At 39.5% G+C, this 13,318-nt stretch overlaps 1 protein-coding gene across 14 annotated transcripts in view; it reads left to right on the top strand.

Annotated features, from left to right (window-relative positions):
• RIMS2 (regulating synaptic membrane exocytosis 2) overlaps nt 1-13,318 on the top strand; it is a 589,248-nt gene that overhangs the window by 561,529 nt on the left and 14,401 nt on the right. Inside the window, exon 1 of one of the 14 annotated variants that reach the window (XM_036830450.1) lies at nt 2,140-2,578. The exons of the other annotated variants lie outside the window; for them this stretch is intronic. Within the exon in view, the coding sequence (XP_036686345.1) occupies nt 2,437-2,578 (142 nt within the window). The 5' untranslated portion in view covers nt 2,140-2,436. Of the gene's footprint in view, nt 1-2,139; nt 2,579-13,318 lie in introns of those variants that run through there. 14 annotated transcript variants of the gene reach the window in all.

Raw genomic sequence — 13,318 nt, 5'->3', positions numbered from 1 at the left:
CAATACTGCAATTGATACAATAACTACATGGTCTACACTCTAATATTTTATTTCATTTTATTTTTTAGAATGCTGATCATTCTAATGATAAGTTATTTTCGTGACTCACTAAAAATTTGTGACCCACAGTTATAAAAAATACATTAGATGACTTACAATAGTCCTTTCAGTTTCCAAAATTCTATGATTCTCTTTATTCTTATAATGAAAGTTTCATTTAATAAAAACATTTCTATTCTCTGAATAAAAGCAATATGGTATGAAAAAATACTCAGAGTTCCTGGTTTTATCAGTGTCTATTGAAATGCTGGTATTTTAGGAAGGTGAATAATGAATAGGAAATTGAACTAAGAGAGAGTTGTAGGAATGTTAATGAGAAACGACAAAAGCCTATCAGAAAAACAGAAGCAAGAAACCTGGATGATCCTAAGTCTAAGCAACCAAAAGTTGTTATTATGTAAGAGCACTCTTATTTGAAAGTTGCCTAATTTTTAGAAAGATTTGGGAGGATTATTACTTGAGTGCGTTGTTTTGTACTTTCTAAATTGTGATGTGCTATGGCCAAAGCTGTTAACATACCTAGAAGGCCCTGTGTGATCTGTCCCCTTCTCTGCCTCTTATCTCTCTGACCTCCTTTCCTTCCTACTCACTCCACTCCAGCTACCCTGGCCTCTTTGCTGTTCCATGGACACACCAGGACATCATATCTTAGGGCCTTTGCACTGCGGGCTCTCTTTGCCTCAAACTCTCTTCCTCACATATCCGAATGGCTTACCTCCTCAACTTCTTCATACATCTATTCAGATGTTGCCTTGTCAATGATACCTACCCTGACAGCTCTTTTTTAAATTGCAGACTGTCCCATACCCCTTAACTTTATTTTTTGCCATTTTCATTTATCTCCTTTTTAACGCTATATAATTTACTGATTTACTGTGTCTTTCTCCCCCTACTAGAATATAAGTTCCATGAGAGCAGAGATTTTTATCTGCTTTGATCACTGTATGTCCTAGGTGTTTACAAAGGTACCTGACATACACTGGGAGCTCAATTACTATTAATTGAATGAGTATTTGTATTTCCCAGTACATCAAGCAAAGAACTTGTTCATATATAGTACTCAGGAAATATTTATTGTATAAAAGAACCATTTTAGATTGTATAATTTACATTTACAAAACACTTTTGAAATCCCCTAAAACACACAGCCAACAATCAAGCTATGACATGGTTAGGACTGGAATCATTGTGCCCTACCTTCCCACCTGCCTAGATAGGGAAATTGAGAGGTCTAGTGACTTGTCTAAAGTTACAAAAAGTAGGACAGTCTTCTGACTTATGCTAAAATGAAATTACGGTTGCTTTATGTTCTGGGATAGAGATTTGCAGTTTGCAGAATGTGATGTTATTTCACTTATAAACTGTTTTGTTTCTGGTATGTCTGTGTTGCTTCCAAATTTATGTTAAGAGGATGTTACCTGTTATTTAGATACTAAAGCCTTACAGAGTTCATTGTCATTCTTAGCAACAATAGGTAGCAGATTATCTAATTTGGAGGGAAAAAAAGCATTAAAAATTCCCAAAATTACCGCAAAATTGATAAACATCACAGTACTTTTTTAGTGTTGGTTCTTTTTCAGGCTCTTGATTTTTTTTTTTAACGTTTTTTACCTTCCGTTGACTTTTTAATCTTTTTAAGAAAGAAAGTAAACGAGAAAGCTTTGATTCTAGGCTTTCATGGGACCTGTTGAAAATTGGGGAGCCTTTGTTTTATGATTTGGAGAAAATTTCAGTATTTCCTATCTACGCTTGAGGAACGTTAACCAATTTTAAGTGAGACTGGGGAAAGTGACTACCAAAATCTGCCTGAGATAGTTCCCAGCTGCGATGCCTAACGTCTTGCGTCTAATTAGCGACCGTTCCCTGGTGTTAATCACGCGGGGGAAGGGAAGAAACGGAAGCTGCAGGAGCTCCTCGGGGCTCAGAGTTGCCCCGAAGCCGAGGAGCGCGCTCCGGAGCTGCCAGCCCGCCGAGGTGCCGCCGCCGCCGCCGCCGCCGCCTCCCCTCCGGCTGCTGATTGGCGGAGACCTCAGCATCAGCAGCATCTCCCTGCGAGGGGAGGGCGGCAGGACCGACTCGCCGCCGCAGCCTCCGGGCACCTCAGCTCCCTCCTGGCGAGACCTCGGACTTTCACAGCGAGCAGCCGCGTCCCCGCTCGCCACCGCCTGGGTCCCCACCTCGTACCCCTCCCCAAAGGAGTGGAGGCCCCGGCAGCCAGGAAGACCACGTCTGGTCCGGACCGGGTCAGGGAGGCAGGGGCCAGTACCCCAGGGTCCCGCGGCAGCATCCCGGCCCGCGAAGCGCTGCGGTCGCCGCGCCCCAGCCGCCAAGACGCCTCGTATCTTGTACCGCGGGAAAAGCGGGTCTTCGTCCAAGATGGGCCGGCAGGGCTTGGGGGGCGCCGGCGCCGCGGGGCGCTCCATGCAGCGCTCCCAGAGCCGGAGCAGCCTCTCCGCCTCCTTCGAGGCGCTGGCCGGCTACTTCCCCTGCATGAACTCACTGGAAGAGGAAGAAGGAGGTGAGCCTGTAGTTAGTGTGTCTGTCTGTGTACATCTCGCATCTCGGAAGGTCGGTGGTTGGAGGGTTGACAGGGTTGGAGAACTCCAAGTAGCAGTGTCCCTACCCCCTCCTCTCTGGGGGACTGTGGAGCGGGAGACCCCCAGAGCACCAGCTGGGCCGAGGAGAAGTTCTGTTGATTGGTTATTTGGGGAGCTCCACAGGCGCTGACTTGGGAAGAGGCTTTCCTAATGAAGTTGAGTTAAACAGTGCTTGGCAGTTGGATGAGGATGGAGACGGGTGGGAGGCAAGGCGGCCCTGTTGGGTGCACCCAACTCTGTTTTGTTTTCGTTTACTCCCGAAGTCTTGGTATTAGCATTTGATTTCGAGGACACAAACAATCAGAATTTAAAGGGAAAAGCAGCAGCAAAACTTTGAAACAGGAATCCCAGCCTGTGAACACTCAAGATCCGAATGAGGGGAAAGGGTGATACAATGGACAGGTCAAAGGTTGATAGTGCTAAAGGAGGCTGGTTTGTGCTGTGGGCCTTTGGAACTTCGCTGGCAGGCACAACACTATGAATCTCACCGTTGGTTGTTTGTCTCTGGTGTTTGAGTGATGTCATTATAATTAAGCTAATGAGAAAAACAGCAAAGGGGACTCAAACTTTTCACCAAGAGACTGCAAGTCCTTCATAAACTTTTCAATAATACAACATACGTTTTCTTTGTGAAGAACTTTCCTATAAGATTTAACAACTGATACTAAAAACATAATTTGTAAATCAAAGTAAGAATTGACTGCTAAATAATAGCATCCCAACATTTGAAATGCTGTTTATTAATTTATTGATAAGCTAGTTGCAAACTGTGTTCATCTTTGCACACACGTATATCCAGAGTGGGTTGGTCATCATCATGTTACCTCTATTATTGTATATATCATTGTATAGAGTAGGATTTATTTGGCTTTTATTCTGTGACAATCAATGAGCTCTTACTAGGAAATCTGTAGTGACCCCTGATTTAGAAGAAACTAACTACCTGCTCTGAGAACAGGTAGAAATTTTTTTTTCCCCGATTTTTCCCAGTGGAGGGCAGGGAGGAGGAAGATGGCTGATTAATAATATGTCTGAAAAGTGTTCTTTAAGATAATTCGCTAGTTAGAGCTATCCAGGTTTCTTCTAGCTTATTGTTGCAATATCGGTTTGCACTAGATCAGTACAGGTTTAATGGTAGGGTACTTCTCTATATAAATGTGACTTTTAATTTTCATACTAATCTTTTGCTGTTCTTGTTTGTACATTTACATTTTACTCGTTTTCTACTATTAAATGTTTAACATTTCAGGAAATGTAAGCAAGTCAAGATATTAGAAAATCAAATTGGGTAAATGAATGATCATAATTGTAGCTAAAACTTTCAGTATCAGCTATTATCTAGGCACTATTCTAAGAACCTGACATGCACTTACTCTTTTAGGCCCATAACAACCTTATGAGGCAGTGCTTTTATTTTTTTTATTTTTTTTATTTTTTTTTTGAGGCAGTGCTTTTATTATCTCCAGTTAACAAAGGAGGAAACTGAGGCAGAGAAATTCAGAAACATGCTCAAGGTCCCCCAGATAGTAGGTAATAGAGTTAGCATATGAACCCAGGCAGTCAACAACACAATCTGTGCACCCAACCCAAGCTATATTAGTTTATTATTTGCATATACTTGGCCACAATCACATACCTAGTAAGTGGTGAAACTAGAACTCAAAGCCAGGTGTGCCTAAAAATACATATTTAGATAAAACACATTATTATACACTCATTTCTCAATTGTTAATTTTTACACCAAGTCTTCAGCCTTGACTTTGCTTCAGTTGAACTATCATCATTCTTTCTTAAGTTGTAGCTAGAATTAATTGGATTTACAACATACCATCCTAAAAGCCTTTTTTGAGACAAGAAAAACTTATGTAAGTGTGAAATTTTTTCAAAATTTAAAGTACATTGACTTAACCTTGGCTCATACAGACTAATCCCAAAGGAAATTCCTACATCTACATATGGGAAATTGGAACAGATTTCTGTCCTATAATATGGTTTCTTGAGTCGCCAAGACAAAATGAAGCCAAAGTAAGTAACTAGAGAGGAGGCATTCCCCATAAAATAGAAGTCTTTCCACTGGGGTGTAGTGATTTTACAGCCAAGAGAAGAAATCCTAACTTTCTTCTTTGATTTTGCTATACTCCTACCACCCTTGAAAGTCCTGAGATTTTTGAGGGTATTTCAACATACCCTGCAGAGTTATAAAAGTTAGAAATCACTGGCCTGGAGCAGTGCTTCTCTGCAATTATTTTCTCTTGAGACACCCACACAGGACACATAAAGTTCATGTGGATAACATACTCTCATAAGCTTACTCAGGACTATGTTATCATAGTCACAACTGTGAAACCCATTCTAATTTATAAAGAAAAACCATCACAACAGATGATTTTCACACTGGTTGAGAACAGCTTTTCTAAAGAGAGCAGTGGTCTACCAACTATTGTGATTTGGCTGAAGTAACTGATCAGTAGTCTATCTCATTTTACAGCTTCTCTCTCTCACTCTCACACTCTCTCTCTCTTCTTTTTTTTTTTTTTTTTTTTTTTTCAGATATAGTGCAATAGCTAACCAATCTCAAATGTACTCTGCCTTCCAGTTCCATATTCTCATTTTATTCTTGGACAGCACATCCAGGAATTACCATTCTACACAAGAAGTGCTGAGAAATTTATTGAGAGACCATATTCTTTTCACTCATTCATTCATTTAGAAATATTTATTGAGGCTCTGAGATGTGTTAGTCGCTATGCTAGTCCCTGAATTAGCTGAATATGCTCCCTACCTTCTTAGAGCTCACAGTCTAATGGAGATAGATATTAATAGGAATAACTATGTAATTAAAACTGTGACAGGGCTTAGGAGGGTGAAGTACAGAGTGCAGTAAGAGATGATACGAAAACCTAATTGGAGTTAGAGAAGGGTAGGTACCCTGAGACAGTGAGGGTTAAACAGTGATAGCTCTCATTGCCTCCTGCACACCTTTGAAAGCAATTTGCCCAGAGTCCACAGCCAGTAAGTGGGGGAGCTGAGATCAAAACCCATAATCTGGCTCTGAAGTTTAAAATCCCAACTACTCTGTGTACTGTTTCTTCGTTATTGTACTGCATTTTCTTGTAATATGCTGTGTTTTGAAAATCAAGTACAATAATAATGGTTACCATTTATTGAGCACCTTCTCTGTGCCGTATACCTTTGATTTCATGATGATTCTTCAAGGAGATTATCATTTTCATTTTATATATGCAAAAACTGAGATTTAGAGATATTAAACAACTTGGCCACAGATTATAATCTCAGTGGGGCTGACTTAAGTGAGGAGGAAAGGGACATTCGTATAAGCAAAATAAGTTAAGATTGTTGACTGGTCTTTGTAGCATCTCTTTTGTTTGCTTGCAGTTCTTTTTTATTTTAATTTACTTTTTGTTCTTTGTCTCGGGACATATTCCAGATAACTGTTCTCCAAATCTCTGGGTAATTTTTTTTTCAAGTAAAAGTAAGGATAATAGCACCTACGTGTTCTTTAACTGTTTATAAATTATGTTTATTTATCATTGAGCCCTCTGAGATAAGTATTAGCTTCACTATATAAACTACTTGGCCCCAACATTGAACCCACCTCCCTAATATAGAATATTACTGTATGTAGAATTTTTAAACATTACAGATAATTCTAAGAGAGAAGGAACCAGTGAAATGGTTACCATTCCTAGCAGGAGAAGCAAGCCTCCCTCCCACCCACAGATCCAAGAGCAAATGGTACGGTCATATAATGTAGGGAAATTGCACATATCCTAATATTTGTAGATCTGGTTTCTCAAGCTATCTTAAAGTGACTTGTGTTTCTGGGCTAGTGATTCTTGTTCAGTAATGTACATATAATATGTGATGAATTTGATTTGCTTGATTTTATGGCCTTCCTTCTTTGTTTAAAATATGGCTTGGCAATTATACAGAAGAAGAGATCCTGTCATCTTAAGGTTATTTAACTGAATAAATTAACTTATTTAATTTCTTTTACATGCCGCTATCTTGAAAATTAAGTTACAGGAAAATCATCTAAGAAACAAGAATTGTTTAAACATCACCAGAAAAACTGAGGAAAGTATCTTTACAGGTGATAGTGAAGCTATGAGGAATTGATATAAAAGGAACTAAACAGACTGTAACCGGAAGACCTATTTAACTATCCCCCACTCTTTAAGAGGCTACGTTACCTTATTCTAATCCCTTTGTAAATAATACACTTAATTCTTCTTTAATTTTTATTTTTTATTGAAGTACAGTTGATTTGCAATGTTGTGTTAATTTCTGCTGTACAGCAAAGTGATTCCGTTATACCTATATACATTCTTTTTTATATTCTTTCCCATTATGGTTTATCACAGGATATTGAATATAGTTCCCTGTGCAGTTAATTCTTAATAAGCAGTCCCATTTGATTAAAATGGAGTTTAACACTTTGCCCATGCTCCATTGGAATAAAAAATTCTCCATACACTTAAATATAATCCTCCTAAGTACAGACATCATGTCTAGCACAGTAGGTATTCACTAAGTGTCTATTAATAGTAACAGTAAAAGAATAACAGTATATAGTTCTACCATTCTTTTTAAGCTGAATATCAATGTAACTGACTGCTAGCCATCATATTTATACTATTTTAAAATTATAACATGTGATCTAGACTTACTAAAATTCAGTGATCATAGTTTTTGTACATTTTCACAATGCCAATATTGGGGACAGGACATGGATGGACAATAATAGTCCAAATATGTGTCTTTTATTAGGGTATATTATTTTTCCTAGATTATGATTGGTTATGTATAATAAACCATTCCTTATACGAGTCCACGTCATATTCAACAGTAGCACAATTTTTATATTAGATTTATATTCTAGGTCGATAAAGTGAAGCAAAATATTTTGGAATTTAAAAGGATAAATCAAAGAACAGTTCCACTCATAATGCTTATCAGATATTACATTTTTAATCTAAGATTCAGAATCTTTCACTGCCAATTGTCCAAATAATACCCTTTAAAGTAATTTAAATTTAATACAAAAGTCAAGTTAAACCCCAATTTGCTATCATCCTTCAGCAGGTTCACTAAATTCCAAAAACTAGAAACGGGGACACACTTTCCTATGGAGACATCTTGTGTATAATGACTTATAAAAGAAACCCACTAGTAAGTTTCACTAGCTGTAATGGCAGCTTCCAGTTGCTGCCAAGGACTATGGTTAAGTGCTCTCTGCTGGTCTTCATAGACCCTTATTATTGACCAGAAAACATCGTTCTGTATATTTGTTTTATCTCATATTGTAATGGTATTTGATTGGAGAGGAGGGGATTTACCTAACGCCATGTATATATAATACTATTTGACCACTTGAAGAAAAAGCTAACACAAAAATGATAAGTTCTACTTTTAAAGTATCATTTCTTTTTTTTAAATTAATTAATTAATTTATTTTTGGCTGTGTTAGGTCTTCGTTGCTGTGTGCAGGCTTTATCTAGTTGCGGTGAGCGGGGGCTACTCTTGGTTGTGGTGCGCAGGCTTCTCGTTGCGGTGGCTTCTCTTGTTGCAGAGCATGGGCTCCAGGCATGCGGGCTTCAGTAGTTGCAGCACGTGAGCTCAGTAGTTGTGGCTCACGGGCTCTAGAGCACAGGCTCAGTAGTTGTGGACCCATGTCCCCTGCATTGGCAGGCAGATTCTTAACCACTGCGCCACCAGGGAAGTCCCTGCAGTATCATTTCTTAAGGTTTAGATTTTGCCTAATGAGACTAAAATGAAAGGGTCATTTATTTTAGCTATTCCAGTGATCAGTTGTTCTCTTATTATTCCTGTAAGTCGAGGGCCAGGAAAGTAACATACTTCAGTGAAGTAGGCCAGATATAATACAAGAGGGAAAATGCAGGAACTCTGAAAATCTGGAGAAAGCTTATCCATCCAAAAAGGAATGGTGAATACTCAGTTCTAGCTAATTGATGCCAAATTGAATATCAGCCCAGGGTTGGCAAATTTATTCTTCTCAAGAGAAGCTATAAATCTGAATGTTTACTTAAAGCCTTTAAATTTTAAATTGTTAGTGCCTAAGTGAAAAAATTTAAACATTATTAATTGAACCCACATAGCTATTGACCAAGTGTGGCTTAAATGTGTGCCACCAGTTGGCACCTTCTGCCAAGGAAATGCTTCCTTCCCAGCTTTTTTCAGTTCTTTTTCTTCCTTCCCATTCTCATTATCACCTTGATATCATTAGTCCTTGATAATTTAGGACTGAACTAGTCCATCTTTGAAATCATTTTCAGTTGAAGAAAAAGCTAACACAAAAATGATAATATCAGTTCTACTTTTAAAGTATCATTTTTAAAATTTATTTATTTATTTATTTATTTATTTTTGACTGTGTTGGGTCTTCGTTGCTCTGCGCGGGCTTTCTCTAGTTGCAACGAGCGGGGGCTACTCTTTGTTGCGGTGCATGGGCTTCTTATTGCTGTGGCTTCTCTTGTTGAGGAACATGGGATCTAGGCCTGAGGGCTTCAGTAATTGCAGCACGCAGGCTCAGTAGTTGTGGCTCGTGGGCTCTAGAGCGCAGGCTCCGTAGTTGTACTGCACGGGCTTAGTTGCTCCACAGCATGTGGGATCTTCCCGGACCAGGGATCAAACCTGTGTACCCTGCATTGGCATGCAGATTCTTAACCACTGCGCCACCAGGGAAGTCCCCATCATCTTGATCTTGACACTACTCTCTCTCCAAAAACTTCGGTAGATTCCCATCTCCTACTAAATAAAACCTTTAGCCTAACATTCAAAGTCTTTCACAATCTGGTTCTTACATTCAGTTTAGCTTCCCTACCTTCCAAAGCCCTTTAGGAGCCCAGTGAATTAGTAGAACTAAGCTTTTTTGCTCTTTATCTCCAAATTTAGTAGCTTCAGATTCAAAGTTTGGGGCGGTGGTGTCTCATCAGCAGAACCTCAGCCATTTACTCATGTCGTAATTGCCAGGCAGGTTGGAAAAATGACAGCTGACAATTTTAGCTTCTACAGTTAAAGGATGGGTTATTTCTCATACATAGAAAGAGGGTTCAAATGCTGGTGTGCCAAAAACCCTAACAAATATCCATCTAATTATATAATTACCAGTGGGGGGGGAAAAACGTTAAGCTCAGCCTAATTACCTTTTTTTTTTTAAAATTAATTTATTTATTTTTATTTTTGGCTGTGTTGGGTCTTCGTTTCTGTGCAAGGGCTTTCTCTAGTTGCGGCAAGCGGGGGCCACTCTTCATCGTGGTGCGCAGCCCTCTCACTATCGCGGCCTCTCTTGCTGCGGAGCACAGGCTCCAGACGTGCAGGCTCAGTAATTGTGGCTCACGGGCCTAGTTGCTCCGCGGCATGTGGGATCTTCCCAGACCAGGGCTCGAACCCGTGTCCCCTGCATTGGCAGGCAGATTCTCAACCACTGCGCCACCAGGGAAGCCTTAATTACCTATTTTTAAGTCTTTAAAAATACTGGCTTGCTATTTGGTCTTTGCTCAATAAGGTAAAGTATGTGGCTCTCTTAATTTTAACTTTTCCTGCAGATTTGGCCACCCAAAATATCTATGGACATTTTTATTTTGCATATAGAACATAGTCAATCCCTCCCCCAGAAAGACAACCTTAAAATGTCATCCATATACCATGCAGATTGAAATCTAGGATCTTTGAGTGATGTATAGTACTCTCCTTCATATCCACATGTAACTTTTCAGGTTATAGTGACCTGTAAACCTAAAGACGCAGTATCTGCCTCCAGTACATCCAATTTAAATGGTAAAATAGCAGCAGGATAACCAAAATAAAAATTTTCATTTCTGAAGGAGAGAATAGGAAGCACAAAGCAATCAGTCATCCACAGGAATTTTCCCACTTGGAGGGAATGGCGAAGATTGAGAGTAGAATACATTTCTTGGTTTACTCATCTGGGACCCTGGGTTCTGTTTTCTGGAAAGTGTTTCTTTGTCCTTTATTCTTTATGGCCACAAAGGTTTGCATTGAAGAGGGGATTTCATAGCTTTCATAGCCCACTTCTTCCTAGTGCAGATTAGGAAAAAAGTAGGAGTTACCTTAGGGGTTGAACAGGCTTTTTCTTTTAATATTTATTTTTTTTAATTTTTTGGCCATGCTGCACAGCTCCCCAACCAGGGATCGAACCCAGGCCCACAGCAATGAAAGCATGGAGTCCTAACCACTGGACAGCCAGGGAATTCCTGAACAGGCTTTTGTAAATGGGCTAGTAATTATTTTTTTCTATACAGATCCTTCAAAAATTCAGGAGGCTGTTTGATTCCAGCCAGTTTCAAGTGTGAGTGACTCCAACCAAACACCTCATTGGACAAAGATTTTAAGCCTCGAGATTCTGTTCTTTTAGTTTCCACCCTCTGTGCCCTGCCTACTTCCTTTGTTCTCAATGGCAACCACCTTGATATCATCTGAAATCTGTGGGTTTGTGTGGGAAAGCAGCCCCTTAATCCAGTTTGGCCAGCAGGCTCTCCCCATTTCTATGGCAAGGCCCCACTTTTTTGTATATAGTTTTCTTCCTGCAAGTTTAGGATAATTTCACATTATTCCAGTCATTTTTCAAAGAAGGATTTGTATAGCATTTTACAGTTTTCAAAACTTTTTCACAGAGCTTACAGTATCTGGTCCTTATTTATCACTACTCATTAAATACCACTACATTTCATATATTCTATGACATAGGCTAAGTCTGATCTCAAGTTTGCACAAAAGAAGTCTGAGCTTTGGGAAGGAAGTTACCTGCCCAGAGTTTGCTAATGATCGAATAAAGACTTGAACTCATATCATCTGATTCTAAAATGGCATGCTCTTCTCACCACAAAAATGCTGCCTCAAAATAGCTAACTTGAGAGTTAAGAGGAGGTTCGTGATATTTCATGTCCATTTTTGAGAGAGAAACAGGCACAAATATCAGTGGGCTGATGCGTGGCCAAGGACAGATGTCAGTTAAAAAAAAAAGCCAAAAAGCAGGGGGAACAATTTTCTAAATAATTTCATTTGCCATAATAGTAACATCAGGTAGTAGGAACAAAAAAGTACCATAAAAAAGACAACCCCCAAAAGAGTACAGTGAGAGCTATAATTTCTTATATTTAAATGTGTTAAGATTACCAAGATGAGGGACTTCCCTGGTGGTCCAGTGGTTAAGACTCCACGCTTCCACTGCAGGGGGCGTAGGTTCAATCCCTGGTCGGGGAACTAAGATCCCGCATGCCATGCAGTGTGGCCAAAAATAAATAAATAAAGTCACTAAGTTTGGGGTGGTTTGTTATTTTAAAAAATGTATATATATATGATAAGCCTCAACTTTTATGGAAAAAACTTAGAATGATCTTACTGCAAAAGAGTCATAAGCTTGGTTTTATTTCTTGCTAAAATAAGGATTAATAATTATTAGCAGGCTTCCCTGGTGGCGCAGTGGTGGGGAGTCTGCCTGCCAATGCAGGGGACACGGGTTCGGGCCCTGGTCTGGGAGGGTCCCACATGCCACGGAGCGGCTGGGCCCGTGAGCCACAACTGCTGGGCCTGCGCGTCTGGAGCCTGTGCTCCGCAACAGGAGAGGCCGCGATAGTGGGAGGCCCACGCACCGCGATGAGGAGTGGCCCCCACTTGCCGCAACTGGGGGGGGGCCCTCGCACAGAAACGAAGACCCAACACAGCCATAAATAAATAAATAAATAATTTTTTTAAAAAAAAATAAATAATTATTAGCAATATTAACAAGTAATAACAACAGGAGCAGAGTGCTCTGACTCTCTGGGGTAGTCGCCTTCTCTTGTAAGGAACCACCAAACTGTTTCCCAGAGTGGCTGTACCAGTTTGCACTGAATGAGAGTTCCTGTTGCTCCACATCCTCACCGGCATTTGGTGTTGTCAGTGTTCTAAATTTTGACCATTCTCATAGGTGTGTACTGGTATCCCATTGTTTTAATTTGCATTTCCCTGATGACATATGATGTAGAGCACCTTTTCATATGATTATTTGCCACCTATATACTATCTTATTTGGTGAGGCATCTGTTAGGGTGTTTGGCCCATCTTATAATCGGGTTGTCTGTTTTCTTATTGTTGAGTTTTAAGAGTTCTTTGTATATTTTGGATAACAGTCCATTATTGGATATGTCTTTTGCAAATATTTTCTTCCAGCCTGTGGCTTATCTTCTTATTCTCCTGGCAGGATTTTGTGCAGGGCAGAACTTTTTAATTTTAATGGAGTCCAGCTTATCGATTCTGTATTTCATGGATCATGCTGTTGGTGTTGTATCTAAAAAGTCATCACCATACTCAAGGTCATCTAGGTTTTCCAGAAGTTTCATAGTTTTACATTTTACATTTAGGTATGTGATTCATTCTGAGTTAATTTTTGTGAAGGGTTTAAGGTCTGTTTCTAGATTCTTTTTTTTTTTTCTTTTTTTTTTTTTTTTTTTTTGCATGTGAATATCCAGTTGTTCCAGCGCCATTTGTTGAAGAGACTGTCTCTGCTCCATTGTATTGCCTTTGCTTCTTTGTCAAATATCAGTTGACTATATTTATGTGGGTCTGTTTCTGGGTTCTATATTTCTGTTCCATTGATCTACTTGTCTATTGTTTCA

The sequence above is a fragment of the Balaenoptera musculus genome, chromosome 17 (assembly GCF_009873245.2).
Source record: "Balaenoptera musculus isolate JJ_BM4_2016_0621 chromosome 17, mBalMus1.pri.v3, whole genome shotgun sequence".
NCBI lineage: Eukaryota > Metazoa > Chordata > Mammalia > Artiodactyla > Balaenopteridae > Balaenoptera > Balaenoptera musculus.
This window is presented reverse-complemented; position numbering and strand designations above follow the sequence as displayed.